This window comes from Ornithorhynchus anatinus, chromosome 16 (genome assembly GCF_004115215.2).
Source record: "Ornithorhynchus anatinus isolate Pmale09 chromosome 16, mOrnAna1.pri.v4, whole genome shotgun sequence".
Classification (NCBI taxonomy): Eukaryota; Metazoa; Chordata; class Mammalia; order Monotremata; family Ornithorhynchidae; genus Ornithorhynchus; species Ornithorhynchus anatinus.
In genome coordinates, this window is record NC_041743.1 from 36,920,356 (window position 1) to 36,944,675 (window position 24,320).

The 24,320-nt window shown below is 55.6% G+C and overlaps 1 protein-coding gene across 1 annotated transcript; it reads right to left on the bottom strand.

The window, feature by feature from the left end:
* Positions 1-7,771: 7,771 nt before the first annotated feature.
* SCD (stearoyl-CoA desaturase) lies at positions 7,772-23,474 on the bottom strand. The gene is made up of 6 exons (XM_029080496.2): positions 23,220-23,474; positions 22,227-22,530; positions 15,661-15,791; positions 12,739-12,944; positions 11,841-12,073; positions 7,772-8,089 (listed from the first exon to the last, which is right to left on the bottom strand). The coding sequence occupies exons 1-6, from the start codon at positions 23,244-23,246 to the stop codon at positions 7,890-7,892; spliced, it is 1,101 nt and encodes a 366-aa protein (XP_028936329.1). The 5' UTR covers positions 23,247-23,474; the 3' UTR covers positions 7,772-7,889.
* Positions 23,475-24,320: the final 846 nt, after the last annotated feature.

Here is a 24,320-nt window from a genome sequence, read left to right on the forward strand (position 1 = left end):
GGCACACCCTCACAATATACCCGCTCAGGCACCCATTCCTAGGACTGTTGTTAAAATACCTTTCACTTGTTCCCCTTCCCTCTAGATTGTAAGCTCCTTGTGGGCAGGGAACATGTCTAACCAACTCTTGTATAGTACTCTCCCACACGCTTAGTACAGTGCTTGGCACACGGTAAACGCTCCATAAATAGCATTGATCGATCGACCAATAGATTAATATTGCATCTCAAGCCTCTCCTGAGCACCCAACAGTTGGGACACTGGCAGCCAAGCCTTCCCATCTCTCCAGCCCCATCGGGGCAAGCCTAGAGACTGTTGACCAGCCAGTCCAGGTGTGTGGGAAGGAAAAACCCACTGGGATTCTCCAGTGTAAGCTTGTCCTCTGGACCGTAAGCTTGTCATGGGCAGGGAATTATGTCTGTTCATCGTTTTATTGTAATCACCCAAGCGCTTAGTACAGTAAAGCAAGTGCTCAATAAGTATGATTGACTGTTAGCTTGTTGTGGGTGGGGAACGAGGCTACCAACTCTGTTGTAATGTGCTCTCCCTAGCAATTAGTTCAGTGCTCTGCACAAGGTAAGCTCTCCATAAATACCGTAGATTGATTGATCGATCGATCCAGCAGTGGCTGCCTATTAGCCGGGGAGCCGGGGCCGGGGGGGAAGACAGCCCTGCACTGTTCTGTTGTCTGTCTCCCCCATCTAGACTGTAAGCCCGTTGTGGGTAGGGATCGTCTTTATTTGTTGCTGAATTGTACTTTCCAAGCGCTTTCAACGGTGCTCTGCACACAGTTAGCGCTCAATAAATACGACTGAACGAATGAAGGAATGAATGAACCCGTCCTGCCGTCCCAGCTCACCCTGGCAAGCCGTGGAAGGTGGAGGGAACAGGCGACTCTTGCCTGAAGCCCCATCGGTCAGCTTGCACCACGTCCGAGTTAGCCACGAGGGTGCTTCCCCCCCAAGGAGGTGGGAGGTTTCTCGGGGAAAGGGTAGACTTCTGGGAAGCCCACGGACCATTGCAGGTGACATCTCCCTGCTGATGCTCAGCTCCCCACCTCCAAGTTTCCTGTTCTGCTCCCAAAACAGCAACTTCTCCAGCTGCTAGCATCGTCATCAACATGGATGGTATTTACCGGGCATCTACTGAGTTTGAAGCGCTGTACTAAGCACTTGGGAGAGTACGCTCTGTCACCTGTCTCCTGGGTGACCTTGGGCAAGTCGCTTAGCTTCTCCGTGCCTCAGTACCCTCATCAGTAAAATGGGGATTAAGACTGTGAGCCCCATGACGTACAACCCCAGCGCTTAGTACAGTGCCTGGCACATAGTAAGTACTTAACAAATACTACTACGATTATTATTATCAGAGCAGAAACAAGACACAAGGGATCACGGCCTTCCAGGAGTTTACAACCTGGGTGTCATCGGGGCTTCCCCCCCGACATCCCTTTCCCAGAGCCCGAGAGGCTTTTTCTCAGCCCGGGTGATGCCCCGGCCAGAGTCTGGCCCCTGACTTACCCAGCGGGGAGGCTAATGAGCCCTCAGGCTCTCAGATCTACCCCAGCGCTGAGCACAGTGCGAGACACCTAGAGGGTGTTTCATAAATGACCAGAGCACCGCCCAGATCGTAACTGTGGGAAGCGGCAGGAGTTGGAGCCGGGAGTTGGCTGCCCCCTGTTAGATTCCTCTTGCCGACCAGACAGCGAGCCCGATGGCCAGTGTGAGGACAGCTTCAGCGAGATGAGGCCCTGAGCAGGTTGAGGGGTCAGCGGGCCCCCTGGGATGGATGGGGGCGGGGCGGGAGACGCGGAAAGGAGGGAGCGACTTGGTTAACTATGGGAGCACGCTTGAGCGCCTGGAGGCAGTGGGGCCTAGGTCTGGGAGTCATGAGACTTGGGTTGGAGTCCCCCCTCCACGCTGGCCTACCTTGTGACCATGGGCAAGTCGCTTAACATTTCTAGGTCTCAGTTCCCTCAAGTGTAAAATGGGGATAAGATTCCTGCCTCTCCCTACCTCCGAGATGGTGTGCTCCATTCATTCATTCATTCATTCAGTCATTCAGTCATTCAGTCAGTCAGTCAGTCAGTCGTATTTATTCAGTGCTTATTGTGTGCTAAGCACTTGGAAAGTACAGTTCAGCAATAAAGAGGGACAATCCTTGCCCACAACGGGCTTACAGTGTAGAAGATAATGATAGTGGTATTTGTTAAGCACTTACTATGTGCCAAGCACTGTTCTAAGTGCTGGGGGAGATACAAGGTGATCAGGTTGTCCCACGTGGGGCTCACAGTCTTAATCCTCATTTTACAGATGAGGTAACTGAGGCACAGAGAAGCCAAGTGGCTTGCCCAAGGTCACACAGCAGACTAGTGGCGGAGACGGGTTTAGAACCCACGTCCTCTGACTCCCAAGCCCGGGCTCTTTCCTCTAAGCCACATTGCTTCAGGGATAGGATATCCTAACCTGGTGTCTACCCCAGCATTTAGCGCAGTGTTAGCACTTAATAAATGCTGTAATTATTCTTAATCAATGATATTTATCGAGCACTTACTGTGTGTAGACCACTATACTAAACGCTTGTATCAGTCCTCACTAAAGTGCCCTCTGGGAGGAGGGGAGGAAGGCATAGAACTCATTTCTCTCCTGCCTCGACCTCCCCTCTTATAAGGCAGTTTGCCCCCTCGTTGTAGTCGTTTTCAGAGCTGGCCACGGAAGCTGGGGCTCCATTTCCTCCTTAAGAACATAATGATAATAATAAATAATTACGGTACTCGTTAAGCACTTGCTACGTGCCAAGCACTCTTCTAAGCATGGAGGTAGATTCAAATTAAGCAGGTTGGACACACGAAGCAGTTCCCAGAGCCACTCTTTCCACCAGGCCAGAGGCCGGCAGACATTGCCAAACTTGCCCCTCTCCTTGCTGCTGGGCCTCCCGCCCTGGCTGGAAGCTACTCTTCCTCCCCAGAGGGCACCGCATTTCCGAGGATGGATCGGAACGCTACGCCAGGCTGCTCGAGGAGAAGCATTTCCACGCCGTTCTTAGCCATGCGTTTCAGGTCTCTGAGTCCCGGTGACCCACAAGGGGACTTGGCATTCCCCCGGGGCTGGGATGCCCGGCCGGCGGGCGTGATGTGACGGGTGGCAGGCTGCTCTGTCGGCTTCCTGCAGCTCTGGTGACGAGGAGCCTGGTTTAACCTACAGTAACCCTGCTTCGGAAGGCCAGCCAGGGCCTCTCCCCAGCCCGGGTTAAAGGGGTGTGACCCGGGCAGGGCTCTGGGAGTGAGTCAGTCCCAGCCCAGTTCGTCTTCTACTCCACTCTTAAAGGCACAGCCTCCCTCTAAGTCTAATCCTTCTCTTTATGGTACTCGTCAAGCGCTTACTAGGTGCCAGGCAAGGTGCTCGGCACGGGGGAAGATACAAGCCAACCACGCTGGACGCACGCCCCGTCCCACGTGGGGCTCACAGTCGTCCTCCCGATTTTACAGACCCGCTTCGTATAGTGCTCTGCACACAGTAAGCGCTCAGTAAATACGATCGAAGGAGCGAAACGAGGTACGCGAGGCACAGAGGAGTCAAGCGACTCGGCCAAGATCACTCGGCAGAGGGATGGCGGGGCCGGGATCGGAACCCAGGTCCTCCTGTCTCCCAGGCCCGGGCTCTATCCGCTAGGCCACGCGGCTTCTCTGTGCGGCACGTGGGGAAGGCCCCGCTCTAGCCTCAGGGGTGGGGAGCGGGGGGCGGGCTCTACCTCCAATCTCAGTGAAGGACTCCCACACACGGCACGTTCAAATTTACTTAACTTTTATTATGAACAAATAAAACTTCAGATCAGTACAACTAGACTTCAGAGTCAATATTAATAGAAATTATTTCAAAAGTATACTTTTCAGTCACAAACAGATACTACCATCCAAAATAAAACAAAACCAAAAAAGGAAATAAATCCCACCCGATCGAGATATAAGTATCCTGCACAAATTTTCATGGCAACCGAGCTTATGCGTTCTCAAGATTCAACTCTCGTAGTCTTTCGCCACCGGGGTCCAAGGTTCTCTGACGCCTGTTCTCTGAGACACAGAAGCTAATAATACCGTTTGGGGGTATTGACATTTGGCTTTGAATACACTACCACCTCCCCTGGAATAATACTTGGTGCTTGGAGAGCCCCTCTCTCGTAAGATTCCAAAGTGCATGACAAGCATTAATTTTGCCTCACAACTGCCCTGTGAGGTAGGTCACAATTATTATCCCCATTTTAACAGCTGGGAAAACTGAGGCACAGAATAGTTAAGTGACTTGCCCAGGGTCACACAGCAAGTCAGTAGTGGCAGAATTAGGACAAGAGCCCCTTATCCCTAGCCACTAGGGCAACACTGCCAACTGATTTCCCTTACACCGTACACCTCTCGTCCTGACTCATTTGAGCTAAACTTACAGGAACACACCCAGGATACAAGCAAACCAAAGAAAAAAAAACCAACAAAAAACCAGCACACACACAAAAAAACCCAACCTATTCAAAATGCTGCAACCATCTTGGAATCCTAAAAAAATTTCTAAATCAAATACATTCAAATCGCTTTCACCCTTCCCCTGAATGTGTGCCCTTGAACACTCAGAAAACCCTTGAAAAGTTTCCAAAATGAAGTAAGAAGGAAATCCTTGCAATAGCTGTCAATAATTCTACCGGTGAAGCCAAATTGAACTGCCAGCTACTCACAAAAGTCTCCCTCGGGGTTTCACAAGAACTGCATATGGGAAGAGAGTAGAGGGCAGAATCTAACTCAATACGTCTTAAAAATGATGTAAGGCACCCAAAGACATTTGCCAGTCTACCCAAACCTCAGGACCGCTGGGATTTCTTACACCTTTATCAGTTTCGAATTGGAATTTGAGGGACCCAAAATGGGTTCCTTTAGAATGAGCTCTTCCATCTTTCTACCGAATTATGTTCCTTCCCTCACTGTGCTGTTGAGTCCTATCAGATTGTGTTGGAATAAATAGGCTTAAGGTCCAAGGAACAGGATGGGAAGAAGATAAAGGCAACAAAGTTGCCTTTTTCTTCTCCTTCTTACGAAGCAGGAACCTGCTGTCTAGCTCAGTTAAGTCACCCAGTGGACTTTTCCCCATATTAAAGCACCGACCGGGCAAGCTTTCTTAAGCAGTGGGGAATTTCCATCCACGTCCTCTTGTGAAGTGCTCAGAGGCTGAGGAGGTCAGGAGTGGGGTGATGCTCCTGAGACCTGTTCGCACTGCAGCTCCCCGAGCCCCCCCAAATATTTGTTAAGGATACTAACCGAGGCAGAAAGCAAGTCCCCCAGGATGTGCCTTAACCATACACAATCTAAGTCACACAAAAAGGACACTCGCAAAAGTCAGGATTTCTTCCTGGCTAGCTATGAGAAAGGGGGCTTTCCACTTGACAAAAAATCCTGGCTGTTGTCTTTTAATTCCCCGTTTTCAACACTCTCTGCCGGCGGCCGGGTGGAGTGTTGCGTGTGTGCTTCTGTGTGTGTTTGTGTTTTGGGAGCTGGGGGGGTGGGGGAGAGGATCTCCGAATTGGCCAAATGGAGACCGTAGTACATCGCTTGGAGCGTGGCCTGTCGCCTCTGTTGCCAGACACGTTAGGAGAGCTGCGGCCTTCCCAGCTGAGAGGCTGCAGAAGCAGGGGTCGGGGCCTGTGTCTTCCCTACCCCGGGCTCGGTTAATTCTAGCAGCAACTGGTGTCCCTCTGACTGTCCGCTGAAGTCAAGGGCGCTTTCAAGCTTGAAGGACTTAAGCACTGTCAGCAAGGTTTGCAAAATGGAGGAGCGAGAAACACACTGGCTCTGGATGCTCAGAAACGAATGAACAAAGCGCTGGCAAAAAACTTAAAAGAAAAAAAATCCCTCCTGTTTCAGTGTGCCTGGCTAGCTGAGACCATCCTTGGGTCTGCCAGGTTTGGATTCGCCCGGGGCTAGATGAGCCGGTCGACACACGAATCAAGCGAAAACGGTGACCTGTCCGACCTGGCGATTTTAGTACCGGCAACCTGCTTCATTGCGTTGGCGCCGTGAGTCACCCAGACAGCAGGAAGGAGACACTTCGTGGAGTCAAATGCAAGTGGCAGCTGCTTTATTAAGGGTATTGTTTCAGCAGCCCTAAGCGCTTCCACCTGCAAGGAGGAAGAGCTGTGGTGACATGCAACAGGCCGACGTTTCGTATGAACATAATTTTGCAGGCGGGGAAGGTTCGGAGGAGGAAGGCAGCTTAGAAAATCCTTCCTGGCCTCCCAGCGGTAGCGACTTCTGGCAGCTATTCCTCTACGGGGGGGTGGGGGGGGAACGACACAGGGTCGGTGTTGGGGGACTGGAGGGGGCCCGGGGTTCTAGCCACGTTCAAGTTTCCATTTCACAGGCCCCAGAGCAGCCTACCGTAAAGGGAATCCGAAACCTCGGCACGGGGAGGGAAACCCATCTGGACTCTGGCCTGGTTGCCTACTTGACTTGTGTCTATCAACCACATTCAAAATGGAACCCAGAGTAACCTGCTTAGTGAATACTTTGAAACCTGGAGATCTGCGGGAGACCCATTCTCCACCCCCGACACCTTCCTCTGCTCCTGGAACCCTCCTGCCTCCCACTTTCACCTCTGCTCTCTTTCCACTTCTAAAGAGCTATTCACTCCACCTTGGCACGGCCACTGCCATTCTGTTCGGCCAAATCATCAGTCATCAGTGTCGAGGTCAGGCACACGCACGCACGCACACACACACACATACGTGTGTGCAACGGAGGCTTTTCTAATCCCTCCTCCTTGAACCTTCTCCAATCCCTAGTTACAAGGGATCAGGCTCTCTTTTATAGTCTTGGAGGCCCTCCCTCCATCTCCTTAAACTTTTTCTCTAGGCCAATCCGACATTGCTGGAGCCTAAAGGCTTCTCCTTTCTCTCCCCAAAGACTTCCCGTTTGAACTTTCTCAACACCGAATCTTGCAGGAGGCTCCGTGCTCAGTCTGGGGGAGTCCCAGCCGCCCCGAGCTCCCTAGCCGCCTCCCACCCCGGGTCACGAGCAAGGAATGAGCAAGCTGTGGTGGGGGCGCAGCTGGATTGCTTGGTGGAGGCTGAGGGTCGAGGCCGGACGACAAGACCTCAGCCTCATCCCGCCTCGCAAGGAAGTCGGCAAGAGCCTCCACCAGCTCTTCTTTTGGGTTCCCCTACCCTCTATCTGTCCCCCCCCAACCCCAACCCCACTTCCCACCCTCCCCCACGGCATGCACACCATGTCCCCTCCCCAATCTACATGCTTTGAGAGAGTCCCCGCGCCGGTGGGGGGGGGGGGGGGGGGGGGGAAACGTCACATCCATTCCAGCCGACGGGAAGGAAGGGTGGACGGCAGGGGACACGGGTGCTTTCCCTTCCGGGCTAGGCACCTGTGAGAGTGGCTTTGGCTTGTTACTGCCTTGAGTCTCCAGCCTTGGAAGCTCGGGAGAGCCCAAGGGAAGAGAGTCACCGGGGCAAAGGCCACTGACACGACACTGCAGAGAGCTGGCAGGGGCTCGGATGACGGTCTACCAGCTGCTTGCCTCTGAGCGGTGAGGGTGAAGAGAAGCAGAGAGAACTATGCAGGAGAGGAGGAAAAAAGGGACGCGGAAAAAACGCGAGAGACAGAGAGATCAAGAATAGCCGAAAGGAACGAACGGGTCAGAGCTTAGCACGGGAAAGGCAGAGTTGTCGGCTTTAAATACATTTGTTTCTTTCGTGTGTGTTTTTTAAAAAAAGAATACTTTGCTGGAATGGGTTAAAATCATCATCTTTAGCATCCTGGTAGCATTATTCAGTAGTTAATAAAACAGAACGTTAAACCTTTGCCCAGCCGGCTCTGGGGAAAGGAGAGGTTTCGGCCAGAGAACTCAGCCACTCTTGTGGCTCCCGTCACCAGTTCGCGAGCACCTGGCCAGAATGACCTCCTTGGACACCTTTTTGCGGTCGTAGGCCAAGCCGAGGAAGCACATGAAGTCAATGAAGAAGGTGGTGATGTTGATGTGCCAGCGGTATTCACTGGTGGAGTAGTCGTACGGAAACGTGTGGTGGTAGTTGTGAAAGCCCTCGCCTGAAACGAGACGCGGGGGAAGAGAGGGGCCGGTGAGCGCGGGGGCCCGGCCCCGAGGGCGCTGCCGTTCCCGGGAGCCGTCCGCCGTTCCCCCCCCCTCTCCCCGGCACCCCGCGGGGAGTTTAGGGAAATGGCTCTGGAGGGCCGCGGGCGGGCGGGTCGCTTTCCGCCGGGCACCCGGAGGCCCCGGGTGTGAGGTGGAGGAGACAGAGTCTTGCGGGGAGAGCATGGTGGTGATGGGAGATTGTCACTTGATAGGGCGTTGGGGTTGGGAAATTCCAGGGCTATGGGAATGGCTTATCCCAGCTCCTCGGGAAAGTGCACCAACACGCCACTTCCTGGATGACCTTCCACCCACACCGGCTGGCTGGTGGGCGGAGGGAGCCGACTAAAATTCAGGGCCTGAGCCCCGTCGGGTGAGCCCTTAGGGCAGCTCTGCGGGGTCTCTGCACCCCCGACGGAGGATTTTTGTGGGTGCTGGGGTGACCCTGGCTGACTTTCTCTGATCCACAGTCCTTTAAGGGGCTGAGAGAATCCCTTCCTGTCCACAGAAGCCCTGGGAGAGGTGAATGGGGCAATCCCAGGCATTCTAGAGGGCACAGCCGGTGAAACCTCCGAGGGAGGTCCTGAACCAGTCCCTGGAGCGCGAGCAGACCCTTCTCAGAGGGGATTTCCCTGTCTCAACTAAGGCGATTTCTAGCCTTCTGCAGGGCCTGAACCGGATCTCTTTCAGATCACCCTCGAAGCTGTGGAAGGTGCCCGGGGGGAACAATCCAGCGATGATGTGGCCCGAGAGGTTGGGGTACGAACAAGGCCGGGGCTCTCCCGTGGAAAGACCTAAATCTTCGTGTCCCAGCTCTTCCTCTCCCAGGCACAAAGGAAACACCCCTCACCACACTGCCCAAGGGCTGGGAGGTGGCCCAGTGGAGCTCTAATTGAAGAAACAACAGCACGGGGTCATGAGGAAGGAGGTTGGGGTTAAGGCCCTGAGTTTCTCCACAAACTACCTCTGCCTAGTAATCATCTGCATGAGATTTGTTACTAGGGGCTAAGTGCTGGGGTAGCCACATCCTACAGGGGATTCACAGCCTAAGTGGGAGGGAGACTAGGGCTCGAATCCCTACTTTAGAAGTGAGGAAACCGAGGCCCAGAGAAGTGAAGTGACTTGCCCAAGGTCACACAGCAGGCGAGCGGCGGGGATGGGAGGAGCACCCAGGTCCTCTGACTCCCGGGCCCGGGCTCTTTCCACTGGGCCAGGCTGCTGCCTCAGCCTCCGTTTCACTGTGGGACCTTGAAGAAGCCAAACGAGGCTTCTCTGAGACACAACCCAACAGCAGAACATCAGCTGTCTCCACTGGAAGGAGAAGCAGTTCATCCCCGGGGGTTGTTCTGAAGTGGTGTTCTGATACAGGCTAACCCCTAAAGGGCTACGAGTCCTGACCGGCACTTTCGGTGACTCCTCGGGTAACTCTGGCCCAAGTCGCCCTCTGGCTCTGGGTCTCAGTTTCTCCATTTACTTGGGATAACAATACTGACCTACATCGCAGGCTGGAGTGAAGTATAACCAATAAAAGTGGTTGTAATATCCCTTGCCGATAGCAGCACTAAAGAAACAGTTCTAATAACAATAATGACAGGTGAGGGACGGAAGTCCAACCAAGTAAATAACTCTCTGCCTGGAGATCACAAGGTTCACACCACCTCTCTAAAACCGGCTTATCTTCAGTGTGAACTGCGTGGGACTGACTAGGGATAGCTCCGGGCCCGACTGACCTGATGCACCATCATTAATCTGAACAAAAGTTTCTCCAATGCTAGTTGTACATTCCAAGCGTTCAGTACAGTGCTCTGCACATAGTAAGTGCTCAATAAATACAACTGAATGAATGAAAACACCTCATTATTATTACTGTATTTGGTAAGCACTTTCTCTGTTTGAGCACTGTTCTAAGCGCTGGGGAAGATACAAGTTAATCAGGTTGACTACAGTCCCTGTCCACATGGGGCTTGCAGTCTAAGTAGGAGGGAGAACAAGTATTGAATCCCCATTTTAACAGGTGAGGAAACCGAGGCACAGAAAAGTTAAATGACTTGCCCAAGGCCACACAGCAAGCGCTTGGCAGAGGCGGGACTAGAATTCAGGTCCTCTGGTTCCCAGACTCATGGTCTTTCCACTAGCCTCTGCTGCTTCTCTTTTCCTAGCTCCCCAGCAGCTAAAAGTCTAATTTCGACAGGTAAATCTGTGACACTCTATCTGCTGCCGAACTGTACATTCCAAGCGCTTAGTATAGTGCTCTGCACATACTAAGCACTCAATAAATGTGACTGAATGAATGAAGAGGATTATGTGGGGAGGGTGGCATTTCATTGGGGTGCAACAAGGGGGCTGGACTCTTCGGGCATGGGGTGGAACACAAAAGAGAAAGTGGGGGAGGGGCCAGTGAAGACATTAAAAAGGGAAGACCAAATCAGAGAGACCCGAAAGAAGGACGAGGTGACGGAGGCAAAGCGAAAGAAACCTGGGAACCTGGACGATAGATAGATGGGAAGGAGTCGACGAGCAGGGGGATTTATAGAAAAGCAGACGTGGCCACTGCATCCGCAGAGGTGGGGGATTTGGGGAGGTCTGAGTAGGAGAGAGGAGATGCACAGCAAGGCCAACAAGGAGGAGGTGGCAACATCCGAGATCTGAGACGAATGAAGCATGGACAAGGAGAAAGGGCTAGCTTTTAGAGACCTTATGGAAGCACAAGTTGGAGGAATCCAGCAGTGGTTCAGATGTAAAAAGAAATGAGGAGAGAAGAGAAATAAGGTTCCCCAGCAAAGGCCTAAGAGACAGAATGATACCAAGTGAAAGAAAGATGAGGGAGAGCCAAGGCCCTGGAAGGGGAGGGAGAGATTACTGGATTTGGCTAAGAAAAGCTCTTGGGGAGGGTGACGTTGGGATGGTGAGGAGGACAGGAATCAGATTGGGCTGGAGGCAGTGGGCAGACACAGCGCATGGAGAAGTCAAAAGGAGGAGGAGCAGGAGGAGGTGGTGGCTGGGGGTGGAAACTGGAGTGAAGAATGTTTTTTAACAGCAGTCACTAGAGCTGCCTAAATGCAGAGGACTGGGAACTGGAGGGGAACGAGAAAGAGAGAAAATGACTCTTGATTTAAGGGGTCGGGATTGATTCCGGGTCCCAAGGAACACCTGACACGTGACTGGTGCTCAATAAATAGTAAATAGTAGTCACCACATTCTGGCAGCCCACACCCCCTCCACATTGTTCCAGTGAGACACAGGAGTCCTTGTTCTGCATCTTGGCTATGCTGTGTTTCAGCTGGGATTCTGCTAGCGTCGAGGTTGCTGAGTTGACGTAGGGGGTAAATCAGCGAATTTCAGAGCAGAAAGGGACCTTTAGAAGTCACCTGTTCCAGTCGCCCGCCTTCAGGCAGGAGAGCAACTAAACCATCCAGGGCACCCAGGGTGAGAGGCTCCACAACTTCCCTCTTGGGGGTGTTAATGTTTGAACATTCCTAAAGGGATCGAATGGTCAATTCTGCCTCTCCACCTCCCCCACCATCCCCTACCCCCAAAAGAACCTAAGAACGTAAGGGAGGGCCCATCCCACAGATGAGAAAACTGAGTCACAACGATGGACGGAAAAGAACAGGTCCTCCCTGACTTCCCGGCGCTCCCGACGCCCCGCCCAGTGTTCTAACCATTAGACTCCCAGCTCTGCTTCCGTTCTGGGGCCCAGGGACTTACCTATGGCTCCCAGGGAGACCAAGATGTTCTCTCGGGGATTGATGTTCTTATCGTAAGGGCGGCTGCCATAGAGATGGGCGGCACTGTTGACCAGCCAAGTGGCATTGAGCACACAGGCGTAGCGCAGGAGAGAAGCGACGAAGAAGCTGTGTTTCAGACTTTCATCCCAGAAATACCAGGGTACCAAAGTGGGCATGATGAAGCACATAAATAGCACAGCGGGCTTGTAGTACCTGGAGAGACGAAGGGCGTGGAGAGTGAGTTGGGGGAGCGGGAGGAACCGATCAAAAGGGCGCTTGTAGCGACCTGTGGATGGGGCTTCAGGGGTGGCACTCGCATTTTGAAGAGGGTTGGGTGGGAAGGGCAATTCCAACCCCAAGCAAGGGGGAGGATGAGGGAAATTAGGCAGTGCTGCAGGGAAGACCGACGGAAAGAGATCCTCAACAGGAATGGGGTTGCCCAGTGTCGGTGGCATTGCTTTATCCTCCCTTCTGTTCCTGGATCTCTTTATCTCCCTAGTTGCGCAGGCCTCTTTCCCTGGGTGGCGGGAGGAGGGGTGTCTCTCTTTGCTTGATTTCCTCTTTCGATCTTTTCAAGGAGTCCCAGATCTCCTTTCCTCCTCTTTCAGACCGAGAGGCACTAACCCGCTCTTCTCCCTTGGGGGGCTGCCCCTTTCTTATCCTAAGTCCCCTGTCTTCATCCATTGCTTCCTCAGCTCTGGGCCCCGGGAGAGGCCCATCTTTGATCGAGGAATTGGGGTGGTCTAGCATGAAAGCGGTCCACCTGCGATGTGTAAGTCCCTGGCCCCCAACCAGAGAGGTCATCCTCCCTCCCGTCGCCCATCAGGCCCTTCTGGAAGCTCCTCCCCAAATGTCACCCTTATCCCGGCCCCTCTCACCTCCTCTGGAACATCACCAGCTTGTCGGCCTTCAAATCAGACATATCCAGGAGACGACCCTTCTCGATGACATCAGGGTGCTTGCGTACCAACAGCCAACCCACGTGGGAGAAGAAAAAGCCACGCCGGGCATTGTGGGGGTCGGCATCTGTCTCCGAAAACTTGTGGTGGACCCGGTGGTCCCGTGCCCACTCGTAGATGTCATTCTAGAACACACGGGAAGGGAGGGGGCCGGCGTGAGAGAAGATCGAGGTCCAGACCCGACCGCGCTAAGCGATACCATGGGGTTTCCCCTTGTCCCCAAGGACCCGAGAGACCATCATCATTGGCCTCCAAAGCCCGGCCTCCAGAATCCAAGGAAAAGTGACGTTTTCCGGGAAGAGAGGCCAGCCAGTGGCTCTCCTGTGCCAGAAAGCTCAGGTATATGGACCTACTCAGTCCACGCTGAAGGAGCAGCGGGGCAGGGAACACGTCTACCACCTCTATTATACCGTACTTTCCCAAATGCTTAATACAGCACTCTGCGTACAGTCAGCACTCAATAAATACCACTGATCGTCTTAGTAGCCCAGAGACAGAGGTGGAATCTTCTCCAGGCAGAGCTCGGAGGGCCTAAATCACCCGGCAGCCCTTCAAGTCCCAGCATAACCTAAGTTGCCCCAGTAAATTAAACTAGAGATAACTGGCAAACCGTCCCTTGCCAATCAATGGTAAGACACCGGGGTGCTGGGAGAACTCAGGACCGAGAAACCGGACGTTCCATATTTCCCAGCCTCATTTCCACGGTCAGCCAGCCCATGGGTGGTCGGGGGAGGCTGCTTGGAATACGATCCGGACCCCCTGAGGTGACCAGCTATCGAGAGAGTGGTGGGCAGGAGGCTGCCGGTGTGATCCCACTTGTGCAATCTGATGAGAAGGCCTAGCGAGCCAAGGTTACATTTCCAAATCGGCCCGAGGCTTCCAGGTGAACCCTTCCAACCATTGCAGAACGCTCTTTCTTCGTGGACCCCGCCCTGACCACGCTGCCCCGCATCCTGATGTGCCATCGGAAATCATCCCGGAGAAAATGCCCGGAAGGCAGGGGAGCCATGTGGGAGCCAGGAGGAAAGTGGGTGAAGTGGGTGAACACTTCTTGCCTGCTGACCCAAAATTAAATCAGCCATCAGAAGCCAGGCCTCGGCCCGGGGCTCGGGGCTCAGCGGCCTGTTTGTGAGGGCTCCTCCCTAGGTTCTCTCCGTCTCTTGCTGCAACTCATCCGAGTGGCCTTGCCACCGATGGCACGGCGGGACGGTGCAATCCGAGGTAGGCAGATGGCAGCGGCTCAGGCAGTATTTATTAAGCGCTTGCTGTACTAAGCAGTCGGAAGAGTACAATACACCAAAAAGCAGACACATTCTCTGCCCGCAACGAGTTTACAGTCTAGAGGGATGACACGGTCAATCAACATAGTGGCAAACCCCCGAGCAACGAGGTGTGAAAGTGTCTACCAACTCTGACTGTACTCTTCTCAAGCGTTTAGTACTGTGCTCTGCACACAGGAGTACTCAATAAATCTGATTGATTGAGGTCTCTCACACACCCACCCACCCACCCACAGACCTGCATCCCCCCAGATCCCAGAACTCACTGCTGCAGGAAGAACACTCCCTCCCCGGAGCTGAACCGACAGAAGTCGACCAGAGCGCTTGACCGCGTGTATCACTCGGGTGGGTCCCGGCCCCTGCCCCTGGCCCCTTTCCCCGGAGGCCCTCTACCAGCTGGGCCAATCGCTGATTCACCAGAATTGAGAAAGAGAACAAACATTTACAGGCACCTAAAATTCAGGCCTTTACTTCCAAGAGCCTCAACGGCTATCTAAAGCAAACAAGCAAGCAAACATATCATCCTCATTCTCCCTTATTAAGCAAACTACTGCCCCGTTTGCCTAATGTGCTGCCTAATGCACTTGGGCGGAAGAGATGGAAAGAAACGTTAATGGGATGAGTCCCGCCAGCCAAGGGATGATCAGGGAACTGGACTAGCTCTTGGGCCCAGGAGAACACACTCCCACGGGTTTGGCCCCGGGGCCATATCGTGGAGTGACAGGCCCTGCCAATCCAGGCTCCTGGGATCAGGTAATCCCAAATCCCAAGGGTTTTTCAACTAACACCTAGTCCAGTCTCCTGCCTCCAAGCAGGACAGCACACAAACCAGCCCCAGTTGCAGGACATCTCACTCACTCACTGGCCTCCCGACCCTCCGGGCCTGATTTCCTAATTCAAGCCCCTCTGGATGGAATGGGGAAATCCAAAACCCACCCAGGAGACCAAGGGTGCTGTTTTTCTCTTCAAACTGGTTCCCTGAGAGCAGAAATCCAGTTTCCTACCTCCTTATTGATACTCATCCTGAGCACTTCTATCTGTTATTCCACCATGCATTCACTTCCTCACTCCGACTTCTCAATTTGTAAATGCGTTTACGTCCTTCTCCGCCATTAGAAGGTACGCTCCTCGTGGGCAGGGAACATGTCGTTTCTTGAGCTCTTGGATCAGTTCACTGCACTCAATGGGTGCTCAATAAATGCTATGATTAATACCACTGAGGGTGGAACGGCACTTAGCGAGCACCTACCGCGTGTCACACGTCGTTCTACGCATTTCAGAAAGTACCCCAGAAACAAGAGACGGTGCCCTGCCCGCCAGGCTCTCGCAAGACTCCTGGATGAGATGGGACAAAATAATTACAAAGAATGGGAACAGTGGGAAGAACAAGGACCAGCTATTGGAAGTCCAACAGGTACGCTAGGGTGAAATACAATAAATGAGTGTACGGCCAAGCACCCATACGGACAGACGTGATAGAGATGGGCAAAAAATAGTTTGGTGCTCTTGGGGTGGCTGTTGGGTTGATGAGGCGGAAAGATGAGATTTTGCGTTGGCTTACCTGAAATGCCATAGTGTTGGCAAAGGTCAGAAAGATCCTCAGAGGCAGCCTGGCTTTGTAGGTCCTGTGGCTCCAGAGGCGATGCGCTCCTGCCGTGATCCCCAGGGCGCTGACGCTATAGAATGCGATCACTGCAGAAGGACAACAGTGGGGGACGGTCAGATTCCTGCAACGTGGCCTCGTGGAAAAAGCGCAGGCCTGGGATTCAGAGGCCCTGGGTTCTAATCCTGGCCCTGGTGTGTGACCTCAGCCAAGTCATTTCGCTTTTTTGGGTCTCGGTTTCTTCATCTGTGAAATGGGGGTTCAAGACCTATCAGTCCTACTTAGACTGTGAGCCTCGTGTGGATCGGGGGCCGTGTCCGGCCTGAAACCAGCGCTTAGAACAGTGCTCGGCACATAGTAAGCGCTTAACAAATACCAACATTATGATTATTATCTTGTCCGCACGCCCGTACCTAGTACAGGGTTTGTTTGGCATGGAGTAAGTGCTTAACTGATGCCATAGAGACAATTATTCTGCCCGCAGAGATCAGAGCTGGTGGCAGGCACATCCTCTATGGGTTAGAAACGGTGTGCTCAGATGCACAAACTGCAGGTCAGAGAGTAGGGATTCCGAGGTTTTGCTTCTGCCTTTGTCTTACCTTGATGGGGGTCCCTTTTGCCTTGTTGTCTCAGTTGACCCGTGAGCAAGCAGCAGTTCCCAACCTGCTCCCTGCCTACCTCGGGCACTTTGAGAGGGATGAGGAAATAGGGCCCGTAAAGAACAGGGAGCTGTGGGAAGGCGGCATGGTCTGGGAACATGACATTGGAGCCCGACAGTCCAGGAAGCTCTGAAGAGTAGCAAGAAGGAGCACACAGCCCCTGCTTAGCTGGTGACTGGAGTCAAATCCACTCATTCCCCAATCTTTCCAAACCTCCTGCAAACAGGACTGCACCACACACCCACAGTCACATGTGCACACACACTCACACACCCACAGTTACCCACACAGAGCAGTCTACGGCATTCGTGCAGTCTTATTACCCTGGTCTGTCCCCAGCCCACCGCCCCCGAGGCCAAGAACAGATCCAGGCAGTGGCGGGAGCGGCTCGGCGCTCTCGGCGTGTCACCCAGACATCCCACCGCTCCCCCCGTTGGCCCGCAGATTGGAGCTGGACACCTCGGGGTACAGCAGATGCCAAGCACAAATCGTCTGCTCGGCGAGCCAAGGCGTCAGTGGGAAAGTGACACTGTGCTCTCCAGAGCCCCGCCGGGCAGCCCGTGGAGGCAGAGGCGGAGACCTTGGCCGGAGAAGGGGCGGGCACCTCCGACTCAATCGGTTGCTATTTGGTGTTTCGTTCCAGAATGCCAGGGGAGACCGTCAGAGCCAATGGGCTCCCAGTAGCCAAGGTCTGGCTGAGATACTCTGTCTCCCACAAGGACCCCACCACTCTACCCAACTGCAACATGCCCACACTGGCCTATCCCCTCACCGGGAACAATTCCACCCACAAGTCCGAGCTCTCCGATCCCCTTTCGGGACTCTTGGCTCGTCCTGAAAGAAGCCTCGTTCTGCTCGAGGTAGCCTTAGAGAGGCATTCCAACCCCACTCAATCCCAGGGGCACCCTGCCAGAGAATTCCAATAGGACCAGGGAATAGAAGAGATTTCAGCAGGTTCCTAGGAATTCCCACTAGCACTCGGAAAGATTAGCCAACAGGGTAGAGCTCCCCAGCTGCCGAGAGAGCCCTGCTGAGGTCTCGGAGGTTTGGCCAGAGGGCCTTGCCTGACAGAGGTGCCGGCAAGCTAAACACCGAAAGAGGCCCAACGCCACACCACGGGCCTCCTCCTGCTGCCCCTTCCTGTCCCTGCAATTGGACGGCCAAGGTAATTGAGTCACAGAACGAGTCAGTGACTTGCTCACGTTCTTATCGTGAGTCAGGGGGTGAGCGGGGAATAGAAGAACCCGGGATCCCCGACTCCCAGACCAGGGGCCCTCTTTTAATGATCACCTAACTGGCTATCAAGTCGAGAATCATTTCGGAGACGGCGGGGACGGACGGAGATGGCTAATGGCCTAGAAAGGAGCTGGGTCTAAAGGCCTCAGCAGATCAGGTGGCCCAGAAGACGATCCCAGAGGGGATCGGGAGGCACAGACCTGGGGAATTCAGCTCTCAAACCGTGGGGCGAAAATGGGGAAAAAGACGAGCAGCGCAGTTACCGAAGGCATTGAATATCATCCATCCTTCTAGTCCGACATTAGAGCTCAGCTGTGCCCTGGAGAGCTACAGTTTCAAGGCCCCGCTAAAGGCATCAGCAAAGGCAGCCGGGGAAGCTTAGGCACCTGTTAGCAAAACAGGGCCGCGGCTGAGAAGCCTGGGGGGCAAGACCGAGGCTGCTGATTAGGGGAGCTCTTAAGGAGGGGACAGGGCAAGGACGAGGTTGGCAGGGTTCTAGGTAGGTGGAAGGTGGGAAACCTGAGCTCTCTGGCCACCCGGCTACCTTCCCTTGCACTGAGCCTCTCTCCTGGGCATCAAACTATCTGCTATAGTTCATTTGTTCAATTTATTGAGCGCTTACTGTTTGCAGAGCACTGTACTAAGCGCTTGGAATGTACAATTCGGCCAAAGACAGAGATCCCTGACCAACAACGGGCTCACAGTCTAAAAGGGGGAGACCAGACAGCAAAACAAAACAAGTAGTGCCCTAACCACACCGGAGCCACCCGGAGGTACCCGTATTACACTGGGGACGTCGACTGCATAAGAAAACCTTTGTTAGTGGCCCCCGGGGCCTTGAGTACGAGGACAGGCTGCTGTGGTCTGTTCCCATCTTCAGAACTTTCTGTGCCGTTCTCAGGCCCCTAAGCTTAAAGGAGGGAGGCACAATGTGCCGGCCACTGGCTCTGTGAGCTAGGAGGTGCAGCCAAGAGGACACAATAGCCACACACGGATCGCCCTGTCGGCTCCGGCCGGCTGGGGGTGGGGGAGGATGGGGTCGAGAGGAATGCTGCTTGGAGCGGCTTTGTTGGAGCCCGGGCCGGCCTTGGGCGAAGCCTAGCTGGCGCTTAGCAGGGGCAAGATCCTGCCCAGCCAGCCAGCCCTGTCTCCCGAGACCAGACTGGGAGCCTAAGCCTCAAAGGGGTCTTGAGAGAGCACGCTGTCCATCCCTCCACCTTCCGGCAGAAACCCATCCCGGGGGGAACGTGTCCTGTTTTAAAGATCTCTGGGCAGGACGATTCCTCCTTAGGAATCCATTCCAGCCAGAACACCCTTGATGGTCTAGAAATTCTTCCTTGGGTCACACCTGATCCCCCTGCAGTTTCAGCCTTTTTCCTCCAGTTCTGTCCTTCCCGATGAAAATCCCGCGGCGTTTCCTAACCTTGCCCCGCAGTCGGCTCGGCCTCTTCTAACCACCGTTTCCTGAGTGCCGAGTTCCCTTCTCCCCATTTTACAGCTGGGAAAACTGAGGCCCAGAGGCAGAGGGAAGCATCCCTCTAGTCCAGGATGGCAATGGCTCAATGGCCTTCAGGAGGCCTGAGGAGTTGCTTTAGTTGAGCAACTGCCTCCTGCAGATAGAGGCCTGGTCTGCAGACAGACCCCACTTCTGGGGTTGCGCTGGAGCTCCAAGCCAACCCTGGGGCCCTCACTGATAGGCCAAGCTCCAATTCTCCCTGCTGGCTCTGGGTGACCAGAGGAGATGATAAGGAAGTAAGCCCGACCTTGGTAGCCTCCTTGTTCTTCCCCTTCATCTGCACAGAGAGGCAGGCCCACTGTCCCACTCGATCTGGCCTTGGGAGTTTTCTGAACCAGGTTGTTGTTGTTTCCCCGACTCTCCACTGAACCACATTCTCTCTCTCTCTCTCTCTCTCTCTCTCACACACACACACATATGAGCCAAGGCTTTAGTGGCCATTCACTCTTTTCCCAGGGCCCAGGAAGGCAGCAAGAGCTCTGGCTGGGCCAAAAAAACTGGATTCCAGCCCAGTCTGGCACCACCCGACCCGGCCCAAGCCTGAACTGAATCTCAAGAGTGGGGGCTAGAAATGGACCAAGGCCCAGCCGGCCCTGACCCCCTTCCCAGTGAAGGGGGACCGGGCAGGCATCAGGTGGAGGGCAGACCTCGTTGTCCCTGTGAGCGCCCGAGTCCCAAACCTCCAGAGACTCCTGACATGTTTGCTGTCCCTTGCACATGCCCAGTTGCTCAAAAGTCCCCCTCGGTCCCCCTCGACCTATGGAGGCTAGAAACCGGGGTGTCTAGGCCACCCACGCTTGGCTCAAGGCCAGTCCCTTTTCCACAATTTGGCCCGGGCCATCGTCTGGGGCTGACCACACGGCACCCTGGAGAGTTAGGGCTGTCAGGGGGCATCCAGGCCAGCAGCAGGGCTGTGCTGGGGGAGGCTCGGCGCATCCCTGACACAGCCCTTTGTTGCTGGGCTGGCTCGGGGCCTGGTGCACTCTTGCCAGGCAGGGAGTGGCTGCTCCCTCTAGCACGGTGTCCCGGCCCTGTCCCGGGACAGCCTCCAGTGACGACCGACCCCAGGGGGCCCAGATGAGGCCTCAGGACCCTGGGGAGAGGGGAAGGTCGAACGGTAGAAAAGTTTCGATTAAAATTCCTCAGGATCTAACGGGGGGGGGGGATGAGGAGAAGCCGACATCAAAGGATTCGGGATCCTCCGTGAAAATCCCCTCCTCTAAACCTGTTTCATTTTCAGTCTGTCAGGAGCCATGTGGGGAGGTGCTTCTGGGAGGCATAATTCTGCTGTACCCATGCGATGCGGACTGCGCAGAAAAAAAACACCCAAAACCTTCCTTAATCTCTCCCTCACTCTCTTGACCCAGCCCAGTCCTTCTAAACAGGGCAGGGGGTTGGGGAAGAGAGGGAGAGAAAGGGCATGGCCTAGCAGAAAGGGCACGGGCCTGGGAATCAGAGAACCTGGGTTCTAATCCCAGCCCGGCCTCTTGCCGGCTGTGTGACCTTGGGCAAGTCATTTAACTTCCCTGTACCTCAGTCTCCTCATCTGTAAAATAGGGGAACAATACCCATTCTCCTCCCCTCTTAGACACAGCGAGCCCCATGTGAGACGGGGACTGTGTCCGACCTGCTTTTTTTTTTTTAAATGGAATTTGTTAAGTGCTAACTATGTGCCAGGCTTTGTACCGTGCGCTGAAGGAGAAACAAGCTAATCAGGTTGGACACAGTCCATGTCCCACATGGACTCACTGTCTTAATCCCCACTTTAAAGATGTGGTAACAGGCACAGAGAAGCGAAGTGACTTGCCAAATGTCCCACAGCAGATAGCCTGGCTCAGTGGAAAGAGCCCGGGCTTGGGAGTCAGAGGTCAGGGGTTTGAATCCCGGCTCTGCCACTTGTCAGCTGTGTGACTGTGGGCAAGTCACTTCACTTCTCTGTGCCTCAGTTCCCTCATCCGTAAAACGGGGATGAAGACTGTGAGCCTCACGTGGGACAACTTGATTACCCTGTATCTACCACAGCACCTAGAACAGTGCTCTGCACATAGTAAGCGCTTAACAAACACCAACGTTATCATTATTATAAACGGCCGAGCCGGTGTCTGGACCTGGGGTCTCTGACTCCCAGGCTCCTGCTCTTTCCACGCTACTTCTCTATCACCTTGTAACTACCCTAGTGTTTAGTACTTACAGACAGTCAGCACTTAATGAACACCACTATGATTAAGGAAGGACAGGAGAGAGGAAGTCATCCAGGGACATAAACTTCACAGAACCGGGTCTGGGGAACAGCTGCCCCTCCCCTTCCCCAATCTCTAAAACCGATCGAGGGCCCGTCTAGCCTTGTTTCCCGACCCCTACGGGAGCTCGAGAGGTTGGGGACAATCACAGCCAAGAGCCCCTAGCGCGACCCCCAGCCTGGCTGGGGGTAATCAATCCGGCTCAGCGGCTGGGGAAGGGGAGAGGAGGGGAGACCCGACGGAGGACCGAGAAGAAGGGAAGGAAGGAAGGACGGAACGGGTGTTTTGATTAGGGCCAGATTCACACCCCCAACGACCGGCGCATCTATTCTGGGCCTCCAGTCCCCGCTAGCCCGTTCCGCAGATCCACCGCATCCACAAGACCGCGGCTGACGCGGTGGCTTTTCAGATGCTCCCCCCCGGGAGGGGACTCGACATTTCCACGCCAAGCTAAAGTACGCGAATCAATAGCCCCGCCTGGAGGAGGCCTGCCCCCCTCCCCGAAGGGGCGTTTTAGTCTCGATCCGGGAAGTCCCCTGCTCCCGCACCATTCCCTCTCGCCCGCCCCCAAGGGCGCGGGGCTCATCTGGGACCACCCCTAGGTCCCACCAGCTCTTCGGCGGGGGGCTAGAAAAAAGCCAGCAACTCCCACCGGGACGAAACGAGGGGCCACTTCGGCTTCGATCCCTAGATGCCACTGTGCTTTCGACCCACCACTCGGCCACGCCACGGAGGAAGCGAGGGGGGGGGTGGGGAGGGAAGGTTATCAAATGACCATTTTGAAGGCCAGAATCCGAGCCCGGCCCCGTCTGCCCCGTCGCTGGCTGGCGGGAGGGTCGCGGGGGGTGGGGGGGAGCGGGCCCCTCGGCTTACCCCAGAGCAGGGTGTACAGATGGGCGGAGGGAATCAGCGCGATGCCGTACAGGGCTCCCAGGTGCAGCAGGCTCATCAGGATGATATTTCTCCAGACGTAGATCACCTTGGGCTTCGGCCCCGCTTTCTCCCGGTAGGTGCCGTCGAACACGTCGTCGTCCCTCATCCCCCGGCCGGTGCAGATCTCTTCCTGGCGATGCGGGGGGACCTTCTCCACTAGGGCCCCTCCATTCTGCATCGCCCTGGGGGAGGGCGTCATGATGGTGGTGGTGGTGGTGGTGCTGCTTATGTAGGCTTTGGAGAGCTGAGGGGTGTTGGGGAGGGGGAGAGAGGGTGGAGGGTGTGAGAGAGAACAATCAGCTACGCCACGTGGAGGCCGGTCCTGGTGGGGGGGTTCCCTGCCCCGGGGTGGGGGGGTCCCCTCGGATGGGCCGGCTGGGCCCCACGGTCTCACTGCTGGGGAAGACGGGGTGGGGGTGGGTGGATGGGTGGAGGCCCGGAGCTAACGGGAGGAGGGATGCCCTTCCAGAAAGGGATGGGGCCATCCTGGACCCCTGGAGGGGGATCGGGGGATGGTGGGCGTCATCTTGTTCCTGCGAATGTGTGAGGGGGGGATGGTGGGGGGCGAGGGCCCAAGGCCCTTCTCCCTTTGATCTCCCGGAGACTGCACGCTCTGCCTCAGCTGCGGAGCTCCCCAAAATGGGGGCGGGGGGCTTTCCCCCATTTTCCGACACTGCGGCGTCAGGGGCTGGGGGAGGGACACACACACACACACACACACACACTCTCACACACCCTCCCTCCCCCCCCCCCTCCAAATCCAGACATCTGATGTCAAATCCCCGGGATGAAACGGTCGCCCAATCTGGCCGGGGCCGAGCCGGCCGAAAACCACCCTTCTGAACGGCCAAAGGCCTCCCTAGCCCGGAGGGGAGCTGAGGGGTGGGGATGGGGGGATGGGGATGGCGATGGGGGGGATGGGGGGCGGCTCACCTCCTCCTGCAGCAAGTGGGCCGGCATCTGGGCTGGAGCTGGGGAAGCGGTGGCTCGGAGAATCGGAGCTGCGAAGCTGGAGCTGGGGGAAGGAGGAGGAGAAAGGAGGACGAGGAGGAGGAGGAGGAGGAGGGGTCCGGGGTGGGAGGGGGAGGCAGCAGGCTCCGATTCCGGATCCGGCTTGGCTGTCCGGCTGGCCTGGCTCGGGGCTGCGGGCCGAGCGTCCGTCCGTCCGTCGGGACTCCCGGGACTTCCCCGTGGACCGGTGGTGGGGGACCGGTCGGGGCGCGGGGATTTAAAGGCCGCGGCCGGCGGGGCTGGCCCGCCTCCGTCCCCCCCCTTTTTTTTTTCCTCCTTTCAATTTTCCCGTGGCCAAGGCCGGGCAAAGGGCGCGGGGGAGCCGGGCCCGGGGGCTGGCGAGCGGGAGGGAGGAAGGACCGGCCGGGCCGGGGGATGGGGACGATGCCGCCGCCGCCGCCGCCGCCGCCGCCGCCGCCGGGGGCGATGCTAATGATGGGTCCGTGCGGGCCGCGGCCCCATTGGCTGCGGGGAATTTGGTGCCACCTCGTCCTGCCCTCGCCATTGGCTCCGCGCGATCTGCTGTTCCCTCCGCCGCCAGCCGCCGCTCCCCCCGCCCCCTCCCCCGGACCCCCTCCTCCGGCCCCCGCCCCCGGCCCCAACCGGGACCTCCTGCCGGGCCCCGGCCCGGCCCCGCTACTACCCGGGATAACGTTTCTCATTCGCTTGCTAGGTGCCAAGCAGCCTTCTGAGCGCCGGGGTGGATCCCGGGGCGGCGGGGCGGCCCGCGGGGGGCTCCCGGCCTTCGTCCCCGTTCGAATCATTTATGACGATCCGGTGTTTCTTAAGCGCTGACTGTGTGCCAAGCACCGTTCCGAGCGCCGGGTAGATAGGAGGTGATGAGGTTGGACCATGGGGGTCTCCCGGTCTTCGTCCCCGTCCGAATCATTTATAACGATCTGGTATTTCTTTAGCGCTCACTATGTGCCAAGCACCCTTCTAAGCGCCAGGGTGGATCCGAGGTCGGCGGGTCGGCCCACATGGGGCTCCCGGTCTTCGTCCCCGTTCGAATCATTTATGACG

Bases quoted from the DNA above. Each gene is read 5' to 3' on its own strand.
- SCD (XM_029080496.2), bottom strand. From the start codon at position 23,246: ATGCCGGCCCACTTGCTGCAGGAGGAG. The intron at 22,531-23,219 runs GTGAGCCGCCCC...AACACCCCTCAG, and splicing joins CCCACTTGCTGCAGGAGGAG to CTCTCCAAAGCCTACATAAG. The intron at 12,074-12,738 runs GTGAGAGGGGCC...TCGTCTCTCCAG, and splicing joins CTGGTGATGTTCCAGAGGAG to GTACTACAAGCCCGCTGTGC.